Source organism: Rhipicephalus microplus, chromosome 7 (assembly GCF_043290135.1).
Source record: "Rhipicephalus microplus isolate Deutch F79 chromosome 7, USDA_Rmic, whole genome shotgun sequence".
In the NCBI taxonomy this organism is placed as follows: domain Eukaryota; kingdom Metazoa; phylum Arthropoda; class Arachnida; order Ixodida; family Ixodidae; genus Rhipicephalus; species Rhipicephalus microplus.
Window position 1 is genome coordinate 26,307,361 of NC_134706.1, and position 25,148 is coordinate 26,332,508.

Here is a 25,148-nt window from a genome sequence, read left to right on the forward strand (position 1 = left end):
CTTCGTTCTTTTTTTTTCATATCCTCAGAGTAAAATTACAATAGGTGCCACCATTTGACTCTTAAGATTGCATTTGTATGCGTGAAATTCTATTCTTTTGGAGGTGTGGACCCCAGGATAAGGAGATGAGAAGGTTTTCGATGGCTTGCAGGAGTGTATTAAAGGTTAAATAAATACAGGCTATTGAATGAATCTTGATTTTCAGAGTTCCTTGTTGGTTCAAATTATCCGCTACATACCCGTACTATCTATGCCTATTGTTAACAATTGAAAATTTTGTTTATTTTTTAGCTGCTTTCCCCATTATAACCGATTAAAATGCAGCTCAAACATTTCAAACTACGTGTTCCTGTGTCACAATACTAACTGGCAACAAAGAACAACTAAGATGCAGTCATGAAAACTTTATTACAGTTACCTGTCTTAAAAAAACATTTCTGGAAGAAAACTGCAAACACTGTTACAAATGGTACAGGGAACCTGCGTTTCAAGAAATTATAGCTGAAAACGAGTGTATATCAGGCTATTAACTGGGTACATATTGGAAATATCTTAGCACTCTTTCGTAGTAATTTTCGTAGTTGGGCGAGCGAAACAGTTTGCTTTAAAATTGTGCTGAAATGTATGTGATTTGCTGAAAAAAAATGTATATTTTTAGAACTTTGTATTATCTCTGACGTTGAGGACGCTCTCTATGACTGCATTAAATGACGTTGCTGTAATTCAATTGCAAACAAGTAATGAGGCATCAATTGTGACAATTTTAGCGTAGCGTGCATTAATTGCTGCAAGTCGAATACAAGTTATTAAATAACTGTACGTAACATAATCACCCAACAGCTGCTGTGCGATAATGTCACAAATTAGCTGCCAAGTTCAATTAAACACCACATAGCATTATTTGGTAACCTTTATCAATTTCATTTTCTATTTTGAATTTAACCTCACACATAAAATCCACAGATCATTCCATCTCAATTCGATATAATGTTACACCTCGTACCCTAAATACTGCGTGGTTAAATTAGGGTCCTCAAGAAAACCCGTCTTAATACACTGCAAGTGAAATGGGTGCTGTAGAGCTGGATATAGTACGTCGCAAATATGAACAATAAACAAAGGAACAAATAGGCACAATGCAGCTTTCATATGAAGTGATATCGGTGTAATACCATCGAGTGATATCGCTATAATACCATCGTTTGTAAGTCCGTCCAAAATATGCAAAAGATAATCTGCGAGTCAATGAAATGCTCGTCAGGGAGACAACAAAACATGGTGCGTCATCGTAGTGGTTCAGTTTCGTCGCTTTGTAAACGGCTGGCGTTGTAGTTCAGGCCGGAGTCGTCTACACAGCGTAGTATCCTGCAAGAAAGAACAGATTTAGAAGTTGGGAACAGAAAAGCCTTAATGCAGAAAAGAGTGTCTGCATGCGTTTGACACGTAAGAAAGTTCCACTAAATAATACGTACCAGCTTGGGTCTTCAACTCTTAGAGAAGTTACAAGCTACAAATTTTTGGGCCTAACTATAACTAGTAATTTGTCTTGGAACATGCATGTAGACAACATATGTTCAGCTGCCTTTCGGAAACTTGGTTTTCGAAGACATAAACTGAGTACCTGTCCTGTCAATGTAAAGCTTCTTAGTTATTATTCTTTTATACGACCTAAACTGGAATACGCCAGCATTGTATGGGACCCTTACACTAAGCTTAATATTAACAAACTTGAGCGGGTTCAAAGAAAAGCTGTTCGGTTTATATATTCAAAATACTTACCGTCGGATTCACCTTCCGCGCTGATGTCTGCAAACGACATTCAGACCCTCGAATCCCGCAGACGCGAACAACGGCTGGATTTCCTTCAATTATTACTTAATCAAAAACTCGCAATCGATTCATCGCCTTACTTATCTTTTCTGTCAACAAGGAACACATGACATCATCATCCCAATTTGCTAACCCCTTTTTTTTGCGAGAACCGATGCCTTTATGTATTCTTTTTTTCCGCGAACAGTGTCGGACTGGAACAAGTTATGCGAACCTCATTCATTGTAACGTATGTGTAACGTATTGTAAAGTATGAGGTATGCAATGTATTGTCATTGTTTGGCGTAAGTTACTACTTGTGTTGTGGAACATAGTCTAATGTAGTGTTGTAGAACCGGGTGTGTTGTTGCTTTGCATATTGAAGTTTATTGTAGTGTATAGAGCGAAGCGTGATGTTGTTACATAACGAAGTGTATTGTAGCGTGTAAAACAAAGTGTGTTTTTCGTAAGATGTACGTCATTACGCCTGTGGTATGCGTGACGTGCCCTTCCTGCTTGGACCACTTAGTGTACGCAGTATGTATTAAATAAATAAATAAATAAATAAATAAATAAATAAATAAATAAATAAATAAAAGCGGACACTGAAGGTTTCGACACACGTGGGTTTGCTATTCTGTGCATGCGGCATCGCAGCTCTGAGAACGTTGAAATTGTCGTGTGCAAATTTGTATGGACTAATTTACGAGTTGGTTCTGATGCTACGATTTATAGTGATCTATTATTAACACAGCCATTTGTATATTCAAGAAGTAAATCAACAGCGCCATAGCTTAGACACATACGCGTGAAAAAAGTATAGGGTTAGCGATTTCGGCTTTTTTTTTTTTACCCTGTCAATTCATTTCGCGATACGTGCTCTAAAGAAAACAATCGTTTAAAAATCTAAAGCGGTGGTGTCCGTGCGTCTGGTATAAAATTGTCCTTGCTTTGAAAAAAAAATGAAAGGGAAAATTACGCGGATTTGGCGGTAAGAGAGCTTCTGAGGCGGGCCCACTAGATTTAGTTCTGCTCCGAGATTCGCACCCTATATCGACCGAAGCCGCCAAAGACGCGATGTTGATTTGTGATTCTTGTCAAAACAACTGCGTCCGGACATCACCATTTTTTTAATGGTCCAAGCACCGAGCTGCACTCTTTGCTGCCTGCGAGCGGTCTTAAAACCGCGATGAGAACATAAGCTGGAGCAGCTATGCTAGTGATGCGAAGACTGAGGAATCGTCGGAGCTGGTGCTGTCGGCGTCCTCCTTTCTTCATCCTCAATTAGTTTCCATCGCAATATGATTCTATACAAGAAATGGCTACGCTATGTTCAAACTGCTGCAACTGGTTGAGTCGGTTCATAATAGAGATATTTACTTTCGCGAAAAGACGTTGCCTTTGGTTGATTACCTGCCGCGAGGCTCTTGTATCGCTTCTTTTTATCGTGTTACCTTTCCGTCGCCTCTGTTCGTGCCTTGAAAAACGCCTTGCTTGCCAAGTAATAAAGTAGTTGTGAGGGCAGCGCTGTTTGTTTGTTCCTTCTTAAGTGTTTCCTCTTTTCGCACCGACAAGTCTGTCTTAACTACGATATATTCTTTGCCCTCTCTCCTCCTTTCAGCCTTCCTCATCCTCACTTCTTGCTCTCAACCCTCACTCTCGTTTATGCCGTGGTGATAAACGAGGCTATTCTTTCTGGCTCTATCTGCTGCTTTTTCTTTCTTTTGCCTGTCAATTCCTGTCTTTTTCCCTCAGTCTCTAATTCTTTGTCTTTCTGTATTTTTCTATCCGTCTTCCCTTTGTTTCCCTGTCTCCCTCATACTTTTTGCCATCTCCTTTCTCTCTGTGATGTCGTCTTTCTCAAGTGTCAGAGCTGCTTCATCCAACGTTGGAAAAACCAGTGCATATATTTTTTTAGAAGTGAGACAGAATATGAACGAAGAGTGCACGCGTCGGTTGAAGTTGATGGTAGTGTTCATGTACGCACCACATGGAAAAGCTTATGACCTACTCTGTAATAAATACAAAACTAATTGAATAGGTAACGATATTTGTGTTACATAATTGAGGGGACATTAAGGTACGTTGCAATACCTGCCCTGGTAGTCTACTGGCTAGGCACTCAGCTGCTGACCCGCAGGTCGCGGGATCGAATCCCTGCCACGGCGGTCGCATTTTCGACAGAGGCGGAAACCGTCGAAGCCCGTGTGCTTAGACCTAAGTGCACAAACCCCAGGTTGTCGAAGTTTCCGGAGCCCTCCACTAAGGCGTCTCTCGTGATCACTTGCTGGTTTTTGGACGTTGAACCGCAACCGTTATTAAGGTACAACGCAGCGAAACTAAGTTACATAGTTTCTAGAAATTAGCAGAAAGGCATTGGATAAGGCTTTCTACGACCACTGATGGTTCAAAGTTAGACAGAGCACTTCTTTTCTCATTGTTTATATAGCGGCACAAACACCAATTTCTCCTTGTAAATTTCCCACCTAGAGAACAGGAACGCCGCAAACGTGTATATAAAAAGGGGGAAGAGGAATGGGCTAGGTTGCGGTTTTCTCATAAGATAGTGTAGATACTGCGACGAAACAAAATCCGTTAACGGCGGGCGTCTGCTCGAGCTGATCTTTCGATAGGTGGACTCCTCTTCAAGGCTGGAAGGGAACAGCCTTGAAGAAGAGTTCACTTGTCGGCTCGAGCAAGCAATCCACTGTCACTCGATTTTTTTCATCGCGAGCCTTTCACCTTACCCTTCTCTTGTCGTTCATTGGATGGAGACACTAAGGTATGTATTAACTTAAACTATAATAATGGGCTGCGAACATGTGGCATCTCTTGGCCTGCTTCTTCTCAGTCCTCACGCCCGTTGAACGAGGGTGATGGGGGCGGAAAAGGCTCACCCTCTCGTTCTCTGCCTCCCCCCTCCCCCTTAATGAGCAAGCAGCCAAAACGATGCCTCCTTCCCTGGTTGAGCAAAAGAACTTGCTTGCCGTCGTTATTTTATTTTAGTTTTCAATACTGCTACCTCGGAGGCAAGTGTTCTTGCGTGGAGGGTGTCAGTAGAAGCGGTGCCAAAGGGATGGAGGGGGGGGATATCTTCCCGTAATTTTTTTTGCCCCTCTTTCTCCACGCTCCCACTCCCTCCCCCCCTCCCCCGAAAAAAAACCGCAAATAAACGAAACACCACAGGCGTTCCTCCGATCCCCGAAAGAACTCGCTTGTCGCACATGCACCATCATACTCTCCCACAGAAACTAACTTCTGGTGCTGCCCGTATCTGTTAGCACACTTCATAAAATCAGGCAGCGTAAAGCGAACATTGGGGGGACCCTTAAGCTTCGCCTTGAAGAGTTGAAGAGTTAAACACGATAGCGAAATCCGGCCCCTAGTGCGCCCTACAACCACAAGGTGCATACTTATATGTTTTGTTACAGACACGCACACGCACATACTGTAGATTGTACGAGCGCGCGTGCGTGAATGGTACAATCGGCGGGTTTTTTGCAGCGATGGCGGCGCTATCCGGGCCTTTTTCGACGTAGTTTGATGGCCTCCCACATGCGCCTACAAATCGCTGAATGGACTCGTTTTCGTCATGACACCTGGCGAACAAAATGCGTTAAGGAGAGTCCTTCCACCACATAGCATTTATGCAGTGTTTTTTGCCGATGCTGCTGCAAGTAATATCGTGGCTTTGTGGTAGAACATTGTTATGCCACCCGAACGGCCCGAGTTCAATTCTCAAAGAGACCGGAAATTTTATTCATTTTATTTTATTTCCTTTCTCGATTTTTCGTTCACGGACGATTGTTTGCTCAAAAACCGACGGTACCGACACTGACGGCGGAATTTCGGCGACACCAGCTCTCTAACGCTACCGCGTTAACAGCGTCCATATAACACTAGCCAGCAGGCCACATGGGGATGTGGGGCTCACAGATAAAATGGGGCTAGCGTGACAGGCATGGAGGAGAGAGAGAGACAGAACAGAGTGCTGACAGGACGCCACACTTCATCTTGTGTCTTGTGTGTGTTTTCTTATTCTTGTGCTGTTCTACTTATAAATGATGTAATGCGCTGCGGTGGTCTGGTGACTAAGGCGCTTGGCTGTTGACCCGCATGTCATGGGATCAAATCCCGGTTGTGGCGGCTGTATTTTCGGTGGAGGCGAAAGTGCAGCAGGCCCGTGTTCTCAGATTCGGGTGCACGTTAAAGAACCCCAGGTGGTCGAAATTTCCGGAGCCCTCCACTACGGTGTCTGTGATAATCGTATGGTGGTTTTGAGACGTTAAACTCATCACATCGATGAAATCAATTTGTCGATCAATCAATCAATCAGTCAATCAATCAAATGAAGCTATGCACTATATTGAGGGTGCTACAGTACTGTACCATGGCGACACTGTCGGGAAACTTACCAGGATGGACCGGCGTACGAGGTGCAGTGGCGCTGCACGGACATCACGTGACCTGGTCGCATTCGGCCTTGCTGGGGGCGCCGGTGTAGTTTGACGCGACGAAGTCTCGCACTTTCCTCAGGAAGTAGACTCGGCTGTACGGCCCATCGATGCCCAGCAATTTGCACGGGTGGCTAACCGAGTCGAAGTCGACGTCGTAGGCGGCGATGCCGTAGTTGAGGTTCAGGTAGTGCTGCTTAAGGTCGCAGAACTGCACGGGGATGAGGTTCTCGTGAACGCCATATTTTAGTGTAAACTTCGTGAAAGATAATGCACTTTGCTACAGTGCTGGCAAGTAGGTCGGCGGTTCGATGCTGGCAACGGCGGTCACATTTCGACGGAGCACGTGACAATAAGAATATATCTGCAGTTTTAAGTACCACAGCCACGATGCGATTTTAAGGGATACCGTAGTGGAAGGTACTTGAAATCTTGGCCCTCCGGTGTCCTTTGATGTCTGCCTATACCCAAGTTGACTGGTTCATAGCATTTCCCATCGACTGAAATGCGGCCGCCGTGGTCAGGATTCGATCCCGTGACGTTCTGATCAGCGATCAAGCACAATAGCTACCGGACGAATCCGGCGATTGTTGTTCCACTGCAGTCAGGTGTGTTGCAGCGGCATGAAAACTCACATGCTCCATCATTCATCGACCTTTGGTCGACACGAAGGCGGCAGCCAGCATATTTTTCTTCTAGGCCGATGTACTGGGCCTCCAGCGCCCCCCTACGAAATCTTTCGGCAATTAACCTGGTGTTGCAATGTCTTAAAGATTGTAGGACTTCTAACCTTACTGATCTAACCTTTTTTTGCGTAACCTTTCGGGTCAGATCACCTGCGACCGATCGATAATATCATACAGTCTGTGACGTCAGGACGACATCAAATTATATGACTATTTGATAACTGCACGTGGTGACGACATTCCGTGGTGATATTTTGCATCATTCGTGTTGACACCGCCTACGTAGGACACCAGACAATTTCCGCGTTTCATGTGGCCTCCTAGGCTTTCTCATGTATATAAATTGGCAGCGTCCTACACTCGGTGAAGCCTCAAGGCTAAAGCTGGCTGCACACTTGGTAACGCTTTGAGTTACGCAGTCGCAAACCAGGGTTCTTTCAAATGGATACTGAGCGGCTGTGCGAGAGGTCCGCGACAGATAAGTTCGGCTTTCTCAACCGATGGCGTTGTTCCTCATTTCGGAAATTGTAGTGACATAATCGCGTGAAGTCGAAAACATTGGTGGCCTATAACGTAATGATGTGACGTCATAAGTCTCTCGCAAGAGGTCACGTTGATTCATGGACAGCACTTTGCGAGACGTTGTCAGAAAACTAGCCTCAACTGTGGATGATCTGCGCCGTCAGTATTCTGACGTCATCATGACGTCATTTGTTTCACGGAGATGGCGTAATGGGTTCTCGGACAGCACCACGGGAGAAAGGTTCGGTCCCATATTGGAAAGTCAGGATGGTTCTTCGACTAGGTATTGGGAGAACGTGTGAGAAAATCTCGCTCTTCTTGGGCGTAGTGGGAGCCCCCGCACTCGTAATAACTCTTAGAATTTCGTGCACCAACGCAAGAATACATAATTGAGGCACGCCGTATGCCGTAATTGGGACATCTGGATCAATTCTGACCATGGCTGGACTAGATGGTAATTGGTAATGCGTCCGGCCTTGGCAATGCGTCCGTTTCCACCTACCGCCGCAACAACGTGTTGTTGCTGCAACCTCCGATCCACGCAAACATATAGACATAAGACCGTGCTCGCATCCATCTCGGCAAGCACGCACAAAAACGGTATTCAGAGGATTTAGAAGTGGCTAAGAACGGTAGGGTCGCAGCGCACTTCAACGTGAATAGTGGCGCTAGCCCCGGAGAAACACAATTGCGCAACTCGACAGCGATGGAAGGCCGTAATATGAAACGCTCGCGCGCCTTTCCAGTACGGTCGCGTTTCGACCACGTATAATGGTTCTTTAACGCGCCCTTGACATTTTCTGCAATTCGGACCCCCTCGTAATGATTTCCCCTTTGCCGGGAATACAAACCGTGCCCTTGATTTTGATTGACTGATATGTGGGGTTTAACGTCCCAAAACCACCATAGTGCCACGTTCCATTTCTCAAGTTTTGTTATCATCCCAAAACACTACACAATTCTCAGCGCAAACCGCGCCTGCAGTTTTCGAGAAGCTTCCGGACTGTAGTCGACCATTTTGATAAGATCACGCCCACTCTTCGAACTGCACAGGTTATTCTGGAACCTACGCCACCACCAGCGATAACGCTAGAACATTCGACGCAAGAGTATAAATGCCGACGCGCTTCGCTGCTTGTCAGTTGTTGATCGAAGGCCGACGTTCCGTTCACCGCTATCAGTCCAAGACTGCTACTGTAATCGGACTTTCCGTTTACAGATAAATTCCAACGCAATGTCTCCTGTCTTCGGCCACTTCATGAACCCGTGACATCTGGTGGGGGTGTTGCTTCTTTGATGTTCCGGACGCCCCCTTCAAGCCGCGACCACAGCCCAAGTGGCAAAGACACGGACGCTAACCCTGAACAGCGAACAAGCCGCAAGCAGAGGGGACTACAACCAGAGTACGGGCCCCTTCCTGAAACAGCCAGGCAGACATGGATCCCGACATCAACTACTGCAACCATGACCGCCCCCGTGCAGCCTGCATCACTCCTGCTCCGGCAAGCCAAAGAGCCGCCAACTTTCCGCGGTTCGCCACTGGAAGACCCGGAAAGCTGGATCGAAAGGTTCGACCGCGTCGCCGCCTTCAATGACTGGACAGACGATGACAAGCTCCAGCCTGTGTATTTCGTCTTAGAAGATGCTGCTCGGACCTGGTTCGAGAATCAAGAGCGAAGCCTTACAACGTGGGACGTCTTTCGCGCCAGGTTCCTCACCACTTTCGCAAGTGTGGTGCGCAAGGAGAAGGCCGCAGCTCTCCTTGAAACCCGCATGCAGATGCCAAACGAAAACGTGGCGCTATTCACGGAAGAAATGATTAAACTTTTCCGCCACGCTGACTCCGACATGTCCGAGGAGAACAAGGTCCGTCTGCTCATGCGAGGAGTAAAGAAGGAACTCTTCGCTGGGATGATCAGAAACCCGCCGAAGACGGTCGCCGAATTCGTTTCAGAAGCATCTACGATGGAGAAGATGCGCACGCAGCAATGTAACCGTAGCTTCTCGCTTACAAGCTACGCCGGCATTCAAGCGCTTGGAACCACTGACTTGCGTGAGACGATCCGAGCGATCGTGCAAGAAGAGCTGCGAAAATTAGTTCCTTTAGCGCAGCCTCACGTCGAATCCATCGCGGACGTCGTACGCCAGGAGATCCAGCAATCGGTGGGCGTTCCTCAGCCTCAAGAGCCTCAGCTGCAAGCCATGAGCTATGCTGCTGCAGCCCGCTGCCACGCCCCTTCTACACGCGCTTGCCAAAACGCTGCCCCCATCGCACTTCCGTTGCCAGACGCCACCGCCGCCACCACCCCCACCGACGTCCTACCGTTCGCCAGTGGCCCAGCGCAGTGCGCCGAGGAAGACTGACGTCTGGCGCACCCCTGACCACCGCCCGCTCTGCTACCACTGCGGCGAGGCCGGACACACATACCACCGTTGCCAGTACTGACAGATGGGACTGCGTGGCTTCGCCGTCAATGCACCGCGTCCACAGCCAGGAGAACGGCCACGTGACATCGCCGACTACCTGACAGGAACTCAGTGGACACCACGAAGCCCTTCTCGTTCGCCATCGCCCAGCCGCCGCACGTCACCGCACCACCGGCAGTACTCCGGCACAACGCGAGATCGGTCTCCTAGCCCGTATACGGGAAACTAACGGCTGCAACCGATGGAGGTGCGGTTGCTGTGCGACGAACTACCGAAGATCCTCCGACGACGACGACGCCGCGACGGAGCTCTCCGACCACAACGCCAACCAGGCAAAGCCCTGACGGTGAAACCTCGCTTACCGAAGGTAACCTGACGACGCAACATGGAAGCAGCGGAACAAGCCGACGCAGCCGTGACCCGACGCCACGCCCTAACTGTAACGCGAGACGGCGAACTAGCGACCTCAACGTTCTTATCGATGGCCACAGTGTGACCGTTCTCGTCGATACTCGAGCCGACTATTCCGTCATCAGTGGGTCGTTCGCCGCGAAGTTAAGGAAAGTTAGAACAGCTTGGGAAGGCCCTGAAATGCGCACAGCCGGAGGTCATCTCGTAACGCCTGGAGGAATCTGCACAGCGAGAGTCACCATTAACGGCCGTATTTATCCTGCTGACTTCGTAGTCCTACAGCGTTGCTCGAGAGATGTAATCCTTGGCATGGACTTCTTATGCCTCCATGGTGCTGTTATCTACCTAAAGTCCAAGACTGCTACTGTATGTGGACTTTCCGTTTACCGGGCATAGGTTCGCCCAAATAAACAGTTAAATTCCAAGGCAAAGTCTCCTGTCTTAGGCCACGTCGCAACCCCGTGACAATATGATTATGAGAGACGCCGTAGTGGAGGGTTCCGGAAATTTCAACCACCTGGGGTTTTTAACGGGCTCCCAAATCTGAACACACGGCCCTACAACATTTCCGCCTCCATCGAAAATGCAGCCACCGCAGCCGGGATTCGATCGCGCGACCTGCGGGTCAGCAGCCGAGTATCTTAGCCACTAGACCACCGTGGCGGGGCGCCCTTGATCTTAGCGACTCGACATATTGTCACGAGGGAATTGTTGGGACATGTCGAGGCGCAATTTCGATGCTATTTTGTAAAGCATTGAGTTATGTTATCGCGAGGGTGACACATCCTGCGAAACACTTTGAACTGGATTATGATAGATAGACAGCTTTTGATAGACTGCGTGTGGTAGAAGCTGCATCTAAATATCTACTATAAAAAAGGTTTTCAGACGGGCGTTCCCGCGCAAGCGTTGCTACTGAACATCTTGTTCCAAAAACAGGAGATAAATAACGTAATGCCATAGGAGAAGTTCTGGTTACAGGCAGAAAATACATCAAAAGACACATGTAACAGGGATGGAGTGGGGGAGAGCGCACCCTTTGCTTTATTCTCCATAGAAATGCTAACCCCTCTTCTATCGCTTGTTACTGACGTTCTATTGATTAGATCTACCAGTCTATCATGCGAAGGAAAGCATAGGTGATGTTATTAGATGTCATTGTAATGTAAATGTGAAGAAAGAAGAAGTGCTTGATGCCTTTGGCGCAATATAGGCATAGTTGATTTTGCGCCATAAAACCCGACACAGCAACAAAAAGTGCTTGAAAATAAAACTTTCCGTGGGCAGGGACCGAACATTCTACCTTGGAATAGCACGTTCGAAGCTCTACCAACTAAGCTACCATGGCGCCTATCTTCACTTCCACCTTATATCGTATATTTGTGCATTGAACGTGGGAGCGTCAGTCAGCTCCGCCAGTTGGCATTGCGGCGAGTGTGAAGCACCTTTAAAACGAGCTGGCAGCTGACCAATAATCTCTCGTATACTGATGATACATCCGTAATAATAATACTTCATGTGGTTTAACATTCCAAAACGACGCAATGATATGCGCCGTGAAAGAGCGCTCTGGAAATTTCGGCTCCTGGGGTTGAAGTGCTCCTAAATTTATGCACAAGGACCTCGAGCAGTTTCGCCTCCATCAAAAATGCGGTCGCTGTGGAAGTGATTCGATCCCGCAACCTCCAAGTCAACACTCGACACCATAACGGCTAGACCACCACAGCAGGTTGATGATGCATCTGTATACTAACGAAAGCCATACAGAATTACAAGTTTACCCTCGAAGCATCTTGTAAAGCCCGTCTTTTACAGCGAAGCTAAGTCTGCCCTGTGACTTCGTCGTCGTCTCAGTAGTAGTATGATAGTTGTTGTTGCATTAACAGAGGTGGAAGCAGTATATTATTAGTCGTGGCAGTCTTGTCTTGTGAGTGGGGAGGGAATAAAGCAAAAGGAGTTTGTCCGAAATGATGCGAAGGTGGCGACTTTTGTACTAAGGACATCATTATCATCGCATCTTCATTGTTCGGTGGTTTTAACGCCATAAAACTTGTGGAATTCGAGCTGAGTGACGACAAATGAGCGTCTGCACCACGTGTCACGCTTCGATTCCCAGATACGCCCATAGCAACTGCCTTGGTCACGGTAGAGATACTGTAATGCTAGGTCACGGACGAAAAGGTATCCACACAGTGAAGCTGGGAGAGTGGCGAGGGCATCAATAGCAAACCACCGTTAGAGGGACGAGGGTGTCCTTTCTCGGGCATCTCCACGCTACAAGAAGCGCAGTCACAAAAAACACACGCAAAAAATCACAAATCATCACAGGAAACCACAAGCGTAACACGGGAGAATCACGCCTCCTATGTTTGTGCACCTCACGCTTATTGTTAGTTTTATTATTCATTTTTTTCGCACTGTACCTGCAGCCCCTTTCGTGATATACAACTCGGCGTAAGGTTTGTTCTTTTATGTATGCGTTTACCGCAACAGCTTCGCCAGTGCCTACGAACGGGCACACCGCGAGCGGAAAGGATAGTGTTGTGAAAAAGGGTTCGCGTATCCATCCCAACATTCCACAACTGCTAGAGTGTCGACCTTGCTCGATACATACCTTGTTTTTCATTCCTTTTTTGCCGTCGAAGACCATCACAATCTCGTGTCCCCTGTCGTAGGCGTATTCAGCGAATAATGTGGCGTCGTATTCGTAGTTCGCTGCCAACCCGCGGGGATATCCTTGTGGGCAAGCCTTTATAGAAAGAAGAATTCTCATTAGAGGTTAATCAGTGACTGGCATTGAGAACGAACAGAATCACACTACTACTAAGAATAATTGCAATGGTTTAACGTCTCAAAATCACCATATCATAAAGAAATGTAGATGGGAGCCGACAGATTAAAACACCTAGTGGGATAATCAGGGTGAACAGTGGAAGTGCCTATGACAGGCTGACCAACGTTTCGATAAGAGGACCTACCTTCGTCAAATGCACCTTGTCATCCTTGGCGTGTTAATATTAAGGGGGTTAGTGGTGACGTCGTCTCCTGACGTCAATATTAACCCCCTTAAAACTAACACGCCAAAGATGACAAGGTGCCTTTGACAAAGATAAGTCCTCCTATCGCAACGTCGGCCAGCCTGTCTGAGGCACTTCCACTGTTCACCCTGATTATCCCACTACATATAATTGCGAGAGACACCACAGCGAAGGGCTCCAAAAATTTTGTCTACCTGGGGTTCTTGAACGTGCACCTAGACCTAACTAGTGCATTTGCCTCAATCGCTTTTGCCTGCATCAATAATAGTCACCAACCTTCCCGAATTTCGTGAGGCTGTCTTGACTTTTCGTGCGACCTCTCGCGTCCCGCAATGACTTGTCGGCCTGTGTGTCCCGGATTCCTTCCACATCGCCCAGTTATAAATTCCTATATAATTTCACACCAAACATTCGCGTCACGTGAAGGAAGGCGAAATTCTCACGAATTGCACGCACGAAATGATGTTAAAATGGCAGCGAGTGGCTCCGCGTGACGTTCGACAACTTTTGTGACTACATTCTACCGCAACAGGGGGTGAACAAGCCAGCTCAGGCACCCGTTCAAGAGGCCACGACAATAGGTAGAATGGGTTTGTGTGCAACATAATGCAAAAGAAAGATGGACTTCTGAGCCTCCCTGTAGCAGTATGCATACGCCCGTCGAGGGGTGTAGGCTGGAATTTTCTTTTTTTTGGGGGGGGGGGGGGGGGAGGGAGGGTACATTTGAAACGGTGTTTTTTTACTCTGAATGTCATGGCTCCCAAATGTCGGGAGGTGGCACGGGTTTGGTGTGTCACCCCTAGCTACGCCACTGCCCCGGTGACCCCTCCCCCCCCCTCCCCCCCCCCCCATCCCGGCTTCCTTAAGTGACGAGTTGGTAACTCTAATTGAAAATGCCACCACTGACCCCGCCGTGCCTTGGATTGATTGATAGAAAGAATAAAAGCCGTCAAATAAATTTCACTTGTATTCGCGTCTTGTGTGTAATCTTTAGGAGGATGATTTTAAACGATCCCAACGCTTCCCAAACACGTCTGCCCAGAGCGTTCATAATAGTTCTTTGCCGTTGGAAGCCGAGTACACCAGAGTCAGTCAATAAGCTCTTGCGGCAGTACCATTCTACTGAAATGCATATTCTGTAATATAGAAAACATCCGTCTTCAGTGCTTATCACGCCCTCAAGTCATGCCATATCAATTTTGGTGTGACACAGCGTGACCCAATCAACAAAACAGCCGGAAGGTATGGACACAGTGTTATCTAAATAACGCTTTACCTCGCACGGAAGTGAATATTTGAATGCAGCCAGATGTCATTTGTGTCTGTCAGGAAGTCGCGTTCCCTGTATACAAATTTCGGTGCAGCGCGAGTAGGCGCCGTTCGCGTGGCCTTCTCAACCGCCAGCCTCTTTTAGCTACTCGGTAGATACCTCAGCCGCGCCGCCAGGAAAGAAACACCAGTGCACTTAACGTTGGCCGTTTAAAATTTTCCTTGAATACCTACGGCATTACAGTACACATTCCTACTGTGTCGCAGTAGGAATTCATTCGAAATAAAGCGCAGACATTTGCTACGTTGCAACCTAAATACGTGTGAGCGCTAATACGCTGGCTTACGTCGGCAGGTGCCAAGTCCTGTGAGTGGGAGGACGTCATGCAGCTCTTGAAGACATTGTAGCTCTCAGGATAGGAGAAGTTTCGGGGCTTGTACTCGCGGGCCTTCATGGTGACGCCCACGGCCACGGACGCGAAGACCTGCTCGTCTGCGATGTACTGCAGCAAAGCCACGGAGTCGTTCTTGGAAGCGAGATAAAGAAAAGCAACGTTTGCAATGAGTATCGTTGGTGTCCACCTTATACGAGCTAGGGCACCGACTCGTAGGACACTATTTGGGGATGCGATCGCAATACAAGGAACGGAGCTGACTGGTGGAAGTGCACTGCAAAAGAGAACATTTTCAGACGACTAAGGAAGTACTTAGATTGTTTCTAAAAATTGGCACAGAACGATGAATGACGTCATGGCCTAGGCAGTGCTATTCGAGGGTCATGCCTATTTATCACAGCCGAGACTACATTATAACTGCGCTCGGGTACCGCTATGTGTAAAGGCGTATAAACCGATAAGGAATTTTAGCCTGAAGACTATTCGTGTTCTGCAAACGTCTGTTTCTCAAGGTCCCTGGTGGACGCTGTTAGCAATACTGACGCAGTAAATATAAAAAGTACATCGCGTCCTCTGCTTGTCTGGCTGACGTTTTGATAGTTATGTATCTCCTCACCAATTGCAACCTTGCTCAAAATTCACTTTAAAATAATCTCCAAAATGGCGTCGCTGATGAATTAACGAGCCCACGCGTTGGGTTGCAATAGACCATTCACATATGTAGGATTCTGCACCGTCATAGAGGGTGTACAATGAAGTAGCCCTATACCATGGTGTGACCGTATGTCGGCGCCACGCCCGGTGGGTAATGGTGTACGGACGATGGCAGGATCATGCAGTCGGGCCTGTCGGCGTCTCGGTACGAGATGTGCGCCATCGATATGAATAGGTGCGGCTTGAAGATGGTCCTGGAAAAAAAAAAGATTACTTAGAACTCAATCTTTAGACTCACGTCTCGGAGGCCACGATCATAGGAGTGGCTCTACCAGGTGTCGGCGCACTACCAACTGCTCTTATTCTTCCGTACCGCAATCACAGTCTAAGGCCTGAACACAAACAAGTATTCGAGTGCGACCACCGACAGGCGTGAACTTAGCTCTGGTTGTTGCTTGTGGGGTGAAGTTACGGCCGCAGATGTGTAAATTCCAGTGTTGATCCAATAGCGACAATCCTACGCTCACTGCGTGCAGCGACCAGTAAGAGGCTCTGCTCGCCGCATGACCTCCCAGCATCACACGATGTCGCAGGTACACAGATGACGCAGGGCTAAAATTGCTCTGTAAGTAAGTTCTAGTATGCTTGCTTTACCGGCTGAATGCGCTTACACAAAGTCGTCAAAACCGTTTCAGGGTCTCTTAAATTACTTCGACGTTCATAGCCGATTGAGTTGCTCCATTGCTAAACAATTTTTCTTAAAGCATTCTGCGACGCACCTGGTGCTACACTAACTTTAATAAAAAAAGAGTGTCATGTAATGACATCATTATGACGTTACGATATCACGCCGTCAATGCGTCATGTGACTCTTGGTATAGATTGAAATTTTTTTTTGCTTCTGAAAAGTATAAAAATTGTGCCTTAGAAAAAAAGTACACCGAAACTCGCTTCATTAGGTCCACAATGTAAGCACGTCTTGTAGGGTCGTCAAGGGACACGCCGATGGCCATCAGGGACTGCCGTGTTCTGGTACCCGCTGCCGCTGCTATAAGTTCCTGGACTCGCTGGCGCGGAACAAAAGAAAAGAACAAGCCTTGTAAAAACTGAAAATGGTTCCTGAATATCCGTAGACTGTAATTTTGCAATATGTAGCTGTAATTTTTTTATAGGTTTGACCTCTATTAAACCGGAGGCTATTTTTCAGTCAGTAGCTGTGAAAGAAATATCAATATGCAAGTCGTGAAAATTTTGAGCAACCAAAACAAAGGGGTCTAAGTGATTGCAAAGTCTGTCTATCTATCTATCTATCTATCTATCTATCTATCTATCTATCTATCTATCTATCTATCTATCTATCTATCTATCTATCTGTCTGTCTGTCTGTCTGTCTCTCTGTCTGTCTGTCTGTCTGTCTGTCTGTCTGTCTGTCTGTCTGTCTGTCTGTCTGTCTGTCTGTCTGTCTGTCTGTCTGTCTGTCTGTCTGTGCACGTATGCCTGTGCATGTCTGTCTGTCTGTCTGTGTGTGCGCGTATGTCTGTGCATGTCTGTGCATGTATGTTTGTACATGTCTGTGCACGTATGTCTCTAGCACTTACCTTCAGTATCGTCAACGCCTGGGTGATGGTTTTATTGGAGGTCATGTGGAGATGCATGTCCAAAATGCCGTAATGGATGACCTGCTTCAGCAGAAGGGTGTGAAGCCCTCTTCGGAAGGCCGTGGTGGTGTAGTCGATGAGCAGTATTCCATTGCTGTCATAAAAACAGGCGGAAGCTGTACAGGTATTGTGCAATACTGAAGCCGTCTATGCCTTCAACTCTGTTTTTTTCTGCTAAGCTACAAATGATGCAATAGCGCCAGAAAGGGGAGACATGAGAGATGAATACATAGCATAACTTGATGTATTATTTGCAATATCACATCACTCATAACAAAAAACCAATACCCCCCCCCTCTCCAAATTTAGGAGATACCATATAACATGGGAATCGATGTTATGCGAAGCATGGAGAATGAAGGAGATGGTTTGGTTTGGGAGAGCTTCATTCTGAAAGTCCGAAGGCGTGTGCCCTAGCACACGTCGGGCCGCTCCCACGACGGGACAGTTAGGGCGAAACCTACCGCCGCAACGTGGGCCCTCTGGACAGGTGTAATCTTTTAGAGACGCTATACACCTTTTCACAGGAAGGAAAAAAAAACACCGCCATGATGGGCTGTGCGCGGGTGTACAAAGTCTAAGGGCGCAGCGTTGCCAGTGCATTTTCGAGGGGACGCGCCAATTCGCACAGCCCAAGGAGGGCTATGGCGGCGCCCAGGGAGGCGTTTATGAAAAGGTGAATAGTCTAGTTAAAGACGACAGCTTTTGTTGCGATGCTTCGACGCAAAAATTCTGGTATGTCTTCCTTTTGGTGTGTGTCCAACAATACAGCCACGCGGCGAAAGTTTAACGCCTTGCTCCACGCCCAACCAGATTTATCTGGTGGCGTCGTTCATACTTGGGAGCATAGTTAATAAGAAAAGCAAATATCAGGCATATTCAAGGCGCTACATCAATACGTAAGGTTAGGCAGTATGTCTTTTTATTTAGAAAATGGCTAGATACCTAATTATATCGACCAAAGTGTTCATTATGCTGTGCCGATGATGTGACGCTATGAATAAAAAAACGGGTGTTGCCTACTCTTCGCTAAAAAAAAACAGGAACTTACATAGCTAATCAATGGCACTGCGTTCTATTCAAAAGGTTTTATTCTTTCATATATCACTGCCAGCCGACGCCATATATGACGCAGAGCTTCCTGACAGAAGACTGTCGTCTTTCGACTTCCTTTGCAGCAAACCAAGGAGAAACGCGGCTATGATTTTGAGAAGACTATATGAAATTGCGCTATAAATATTCATATATGCCCGGACATGTGTGTTGAACAGTCACGTATGTTTCATATAACCAGTTGTTTACAGTTGCGTAACTATGGCCAAATCAGCATGCGTTGATTTTGTCGACGAGACAAAGAAATTAGTGATCAAGTTGTTAAAGAGACTCGCAAATGCGGAAGCTATTATGAATATTTGCATTTCGATCTGACTGTCCCCATCTACCGTCCTAGTATATGGGGACAGTCGTGATCAAAATGAGAGAGAACACTAATGTTACTTTTTAATCTTATAGCGGCACACTTGTCCGGGTGAAAAACTTTCATGACACAAAATGTTCAAGTAGAAAGGCATTTCTTGCAGTTGAGTTCGTTACATGCATATCACTACACCACAAGTAATTTTTAATGAAACAACAACAACTGTGGCTGTCCTTGCAATATTGCGAACTACTTAACATCAAGAAGCAATTCTTTACTCTTTTACCGCTCCTTCGCTTGAAGCCTCGTGTCATGAGCTTTCGCATTGAAGGCCCTATCTACCTATTCTTTATGGCACCTAGTTTCTTCGATCTCCTACACTCTGAGTCTGTGAGAGCAGCGGGAAACTTCGCAGCCCCTTTTCCATCACATGCGTCTTTGAGCTCGTCGCCTGTCTGGCTATCAGTCATTTCATCGTACGGAAACCCACCTTTGAATTGCTCTGAAATAATCGTATGCTCTTCGAACGCTTTTTTGCAAATTGGAGAACCCCCATTTGATTGTCCTTTTTAAATCCCGTAATACTTGATAGAACCTTCCTGTGAGAAGCGATTTACTCATATAACCCCCAGCAAGGGAAGTGACAAATATAAACTGATTAGCCGGTCGCTGAAAAAAGGTTGAGTGTCAGCTCAGACTCCTTTATGTTGCGAGCATACCGAACATGGGTTATCTTTTGCTTAGATACAGCTCCTTTCTTACCTTGTATTTATGCAAATATTCATTTCTCCTTTTCTTATTTGCGCAACAAAAAAAGTGGTGGCACAGTCTGGATAAGGTTGGAGAAAATGCCAACTGGAAGCGATCGTTTCTTCTCTGTTTTAGGTCGAAATTAACTGCAATGTCGGCCTTAAGATATGGGGTGACTAGGTGGAGGAGGTGCGGACGTCATGCCGGAAGCTACGTCATAGTGTCCCGAGGGCCACATGCGACCTGAAGGACGGAGCTTGTCAAACCCTGTCGTTAGTGATGGCACCTATTCAAATGTCACCAGTCAGTGCTAGCTCCTTACTCCCCCGTAAGTAATATTTACTCTTATTTGTCTGAATGAAAGTGTCTGCCCTGTCGATATAGCCTCGTATATGGCGGCAGAGTGGCGTTCATTCATGCTGCATCATTGTTCCATCACTCACTCGATGGCGAACGACATTCCGAACTCAGTGAAGGTGTGGCGTCTTGCATGGGCGACGAACGCTTCCACGTCAAAGCTCAGCGTCCTCGCGAGCGAGTTGTTGCCGCCCTTGTAGAGGGAATCGTAGAATAGGTAATCACACAGGCCGTCATGCGGCAGAATGTCGGTCCTGTGGAACTTCGTACTCATGGTGCAGACGAGTGGATACACTTGCTTGATGGGTCTCGCTGTTGCCAGGGTAATAGTGTAGCGCAATCAATCAGTCAGCCAATCGATCAATCAACGAATCAATCAATCAATCAATCAATCAATCAATCAATCTGAAGTTACATAAAAATAGAAATTTCAACTCTGCCAGCCCATGTAGGATACGCGGTTTTTAGCATGTATGATATTCAAGTGTACGCAAAGGGGTTTACTAAATACCAACAACGTGTTTAGGGACACTTCAGGCATCCACTACTTAAAAACATTCAAAATTTTCCGAAGTAATCTTGATAAAAAATGAAAAAGGCAACTAATTTGAGATTGGATGGCTGGTGAAAGTGTACAAATCTATAGTAAAAGACATTGTTTCTGCAACGACAATTACGTCCTTGCCTGGTTTATCTCGGCGTCACCCGGTGGTAACACATATCCAACGTCCCTCATTTGTGTCTATTATCGTGACATGGTATTACGCCGACGCAAAACTTGCGCACGCGCTACAATCACCAGATGGCTAAACGTAGTAGAGCCATCAAGTCTTCAGCGAAGGTCATCCAGTCTTTCACACCATTCAGAGCCTTCCAAAACAACGAACAGCTCCAAGCTCCGACCATGCATGACAAGAGCTGGTTCGCATCATCGTCAAGAATTTGACAGAGTCCAGTCGCAAAACGTCGCATCAAAGCAGAAGGAAGTGCCCGACGAATATGTCAGAGCCCACGGAGAGCAGCGACGCGAGAACGCGAGGCTGCTAAGAAAGAACTCGACGAAATTCTACGCGGTGACATTATCAAGCCGTCCATGAGTCTACGAGCATCGCTCGTGATGTCAGTGCAGTGCTATGAAATCCTACGTGTCTGCATCTATTATCATCATCTGAACGAAATCACTGAGGATGACGTGTAATCTCTCTCGCGTATAGATGACGCCATATAGCGACTCCACTATACCGAAAGTACTTTTCCTGCAAATATCTTAACACTGGCTAATAGCAAATTTAGGTTCACGAGAGAGACCTAGAGAAGGCTGCCTTGAATACACCGGACAGCCTCTTCGTAATTCAAGATCTAGATTTTCATCAATCATCAATTTTTCGCAGCTGCAACTTTCCAGCGCGTTAGGAATAGATTAATGGAAAGACTCAAGTGGCATACTTGCCTTGGTTGCTTAGGCGACGTCTTCTACTTGCGTGACGAACCCCCCCCCCCCCCCCAAGTGATGTTAAACTGTACTTCAAGCAGCCCAAAACGCCTGCTTCACCATGAAACCAAAAAGTGTCGCTTTGAGTACGAGGTGTTTTTTGTTTAGCGTCGCATCATTATCATGTCTGGAGAGCGCCATGAACCGCTCAAGAAAGCTACCTTCACTGTCTTCCCGCCACCCATGCGACAAGAACACCGTACGCTGGTTGCTCGGTTTATGCGGCCATGAAAGATGCGTTGTCAAGAAATTTTGAGGGATCGCCGAACCACTAATGCACACGTTGACGACCGACATGGAATTCAACTGGGCAACGGAGCAAGTCAAAGCATTTGAAAAACGCCTGCGGGCACCTCCGATACTTGCCTGTTTCGATGAACACGCCATTACCAATGTTAATATGAACACAGCAGCGAAGAACTTGGCGCTGTCCTTATAGATAGAAGAGATACACTAAAAAAGGCTATCAATTTTTTAGCTAGTTGCTATCCAATTCCCGTTACCCCACAACATAGATGGAGAGTCTTGTCATCATCTGGGCTACATCGAAGTATGGCCCCTCCCTATACAGCCTGCCCTTCCTAGTCCAGAGCGCCCACCAAGCTTTTTGTTGACTGACTAAATTGAAGGCCGTCTTGCACTATGGAGTCGGAGTCTGGGACTACATTACCGCCATTTACAAGTCTGAATGAAAGCACTTTGACACCGAATGCTTCTATCACGTCTACGACGACCCGCCGCATCAGGACGACCAGGACGTTGACTGCCTCGTGGAGCTACGGGTACGGACGACTTCGACGAATGACAGCGAACTTGTCTGGAACACGGGGACCTTGTGAGACTTCTGGAGGATAAGAATGGTGCTTTTCCGAAGGTGTTGAAAGGTATACCGGTGTTCTTTTTTTTTGCAAGAAGGCCTTGGCCTTAAGCACTTGCAATCATTTCTTATCAACTACCTCCTCCTAGCATATTCAACAAAACTTCTAAGACCAGATGTTTCAGAAGCTTTGAATGATGACCTGATCGCTGGACACCTTATGTTTTTTCGCGTACTCGAAAAATATGCAGAAAAAAGCACTATCATGGCCTTGCCTCTTTGCCAATGTCACCTTTTACGTGAAAACTTGGCGAGACTATCAGCGGCAGAAGACTCCGCCAACTAGACCAGCCGGACTTCTGCAGGCTATGGAACGACCTTGCCGACTATTTCACCTAATCAAGATTAACTTGTCGATGACATTTTAGACACCGACTTCCGGAAATAAATAGATCATAACAGCTACCAAAAAATTCGACCACTACGCCAACACAACTGCTACCTCAACCGCTACACAGCGCCCACGCCAAAAGGCTCCGGCGACGTGATAACCAAGCTCTTCGTTAAAACCGCATGGACTCATGAAGCCTTGGCGATCCTCGTCACTGACAGAGGTACTGTCAGCGATCTTTACTGCAGACCTGACTCAGGCGCTTCTGAGGCACTGTTAGACAAGTGACCACCAGACCACCGCCTACCACCCACAGATCAATGATCTTGCCGAGAGTTTATATAAGACCCTCACTGACATGCTCACTATGTTCATCAACATCGAGACCATTACTCGAGATGCCAACCTTCTCTACGTGATCTTAGCATACAACACAGCCGTACAAGTAATTACACTGCTAGATGACGCCATACAAGTTGGCCAACAGAAGAGAATCCGACAAAGATACTCGACAGCATTTTGTCAACCGTCTAGATAAACACTGTCACTCAGCTCGCGTCAACACGGAGCACGTCGTGACATGCGCAGGCCACGCTGGTTTTCCACTGGAGGTTCAACGGCGTACACTCTACATATCCGACCATATTGGCCACAGCGAGTTATGAAACTTGGAACAGTGCTACGTGTTCAAGGGGTGACTTGAAAACTCGTTCGGCTGAGCCGCTGCGATCTGTAACGACTTCCGAGTTTATATTCTTGTATCAAATTACACAGTTCATAGGCAGAGCTTGACTTGGCTGGCAAATTATTCTAAAAGCTTGCCTACCATCGCAAAGGGTCTATACAAAGATACAGTTTCCAGATTCGTAAAGGTTATTTTACACGTGTTAGCGATCCTGAGAACTATATTTCTCGCTCTATTATTGTTCTTTATTTCTATGTATATTGTTCTCCTGCCGCGTTCTGTTATAGGCATCCAGGCGATGCTATTTAAGATAATGTTTCCAAGATTGTTTATGAATTTTCACATAAGCTTGAGCAAAGAGAACAGCATACTGTTTATTCCGGAACTGAAGCGACCACCATCGATGGTGCTGGAGTTTGCTGTGTCACGTGTAGAAATTCCGACGCACCTTAGCACCGATCAGATTACCGAGGGCTGACAACAGTGTTTGTCGTTATCAGTTAACAGCGCGTGCATTACTTGTAACTTTTCATTTCGTATGCACAAGTTAGTCCAAATTATGCCAAACGATGGTTAAGAGTTCTTAGGAGCTCAAACCTGGAACGCTGTGCCTCTAGAAATAGAACCTATGCGTAACATTTCCCTTTCTTGCAAACGTTTTTTCTTGTCCAGTGAATTGTAATCACCTTATATACGTAGATTGTACATCGCTGAAATTAAGTTTCACCTTGAACGCGCCGAATGCGGCTTTGTTCAACGTCACGACCATGCGATAACATGTAGACGGCAGTAACTGCAACGTGGGGTGTTGCAGACATTTAGCACTTTAATGCTTCATATACAGGCTAAGCAAATATCTACCTTCCATTGACGGTGATGTTTTAAAATTACAAAAACGAAACGAATTTATGCTCGTAACAGAAACGAAAACGCAGGTTTACTTACGGCTGGTGGTTGTAGTAGTGGTTGTCGTTGTTGTAGTGGTGGTCGTTGTTGTTGTGGATGTCGTTGTTGTCGTGGTTGTCGTTGTTGTTGTGGTTGTTGTTGTTGTAGTAGTGGTTGTCGTTGTTGTTGTGGTTGTCGTTGTTGTAGTAGTGGTTGTCGTTGTTGTAGTAGTGGTTGTCGTTGTTGTAGTAGCGGTTGTCGTTGTTGTTGTGAATGTCGTTGTTTTTGCGGATGTCGTTGTTGTTGTGGACGTCGTTGTTGCTGGGGTTGTCGTTGTTGTTGTGGTAGAGGTAGTTGTAGTGGTGGCTGTAGTAGTGGTGGTGGTTGTTATAGTGGTGGTGGCTGTTGTAGCGGTAGTTGTGGTAGTGGTTCGAGTAGTATCGGGTGTAGTGGTAGTTGTGGTGGTAGTTCCAGTATTATCTATAGCAGTGGTAGTTGTGGTCATTGGAATAGTATCTATTGTAGTGGTAGTCATGGAGGTGGTTGGAGTCGTATTGATAGCAGAGGTAGCTGTGTTTGTAGTTATTGGGGTGGTAGTTAGTGTAGTCTTAGTTGCTGTGGTGCTTGGAGTCGTCGAGGTAGTAGGCTCCTTCGGACCTGTGGAGAAAGGTCAGATTAAATTAAACAGCATGAATACACTACAGCCAGTGTTGAAGAGGCCAAGATGCCAGCACGATTGTATAGCAACCATTCATTGATTATATATGTACATCATTCTCATGTGTTACAAGTGACATTATTAGTGCATACTTTTTAATATGTTAACCACTGTCGCAAATTTTCAGAGCAGTTGGATCTTGACCTAGCACATCACATAACGACCTCATATTTCGCATTTCAGTCTCACGTGACAAAATCTAACTAGGGTAAATTGAATTATGCTATATACTAAACTGTTCAAGACCACTGAAATGTTTGGACATCAATGCACAGGAATATGAATGGCTATATCGAAAAAAAAACGGTTAGAA

At 46.5% G+C, this 25,148-nt stretch overlaps 1 protein-coding gene across 1 annotated transcript; it reads right to left on the reverse strand.

Moving 5' to 3' along the window:
- Positions 1-389: 389 nt before the first annotated feature.
- On the reverse strand, positions 390-15,393 carry LOC142766882 (uncharacterized). The gene is made up of 4 exons (XM_075868085.1): positions 14,964-15,393; positions 12,924-13,058; positions 6,225-6,474; positions 390-1,365 (listed from the first exon to the last, which is right to left on the reverse strand). The coding sequence occupies exons 1-3, from the start codon at positions 15,069-15,071 to the stop codon at positions 6,268-6,270; spliced, it is 450 nt and encodes a 149-aa protein (XP_075724200.1). The 5' UTR covers positions 15,072-15,393; the 3' UTR covers positions 390-1,365; positions 6,225-6,267.
- Between the last annotated feature and the right edge of the window lie 9,755 nt (positions 15,394-25,148).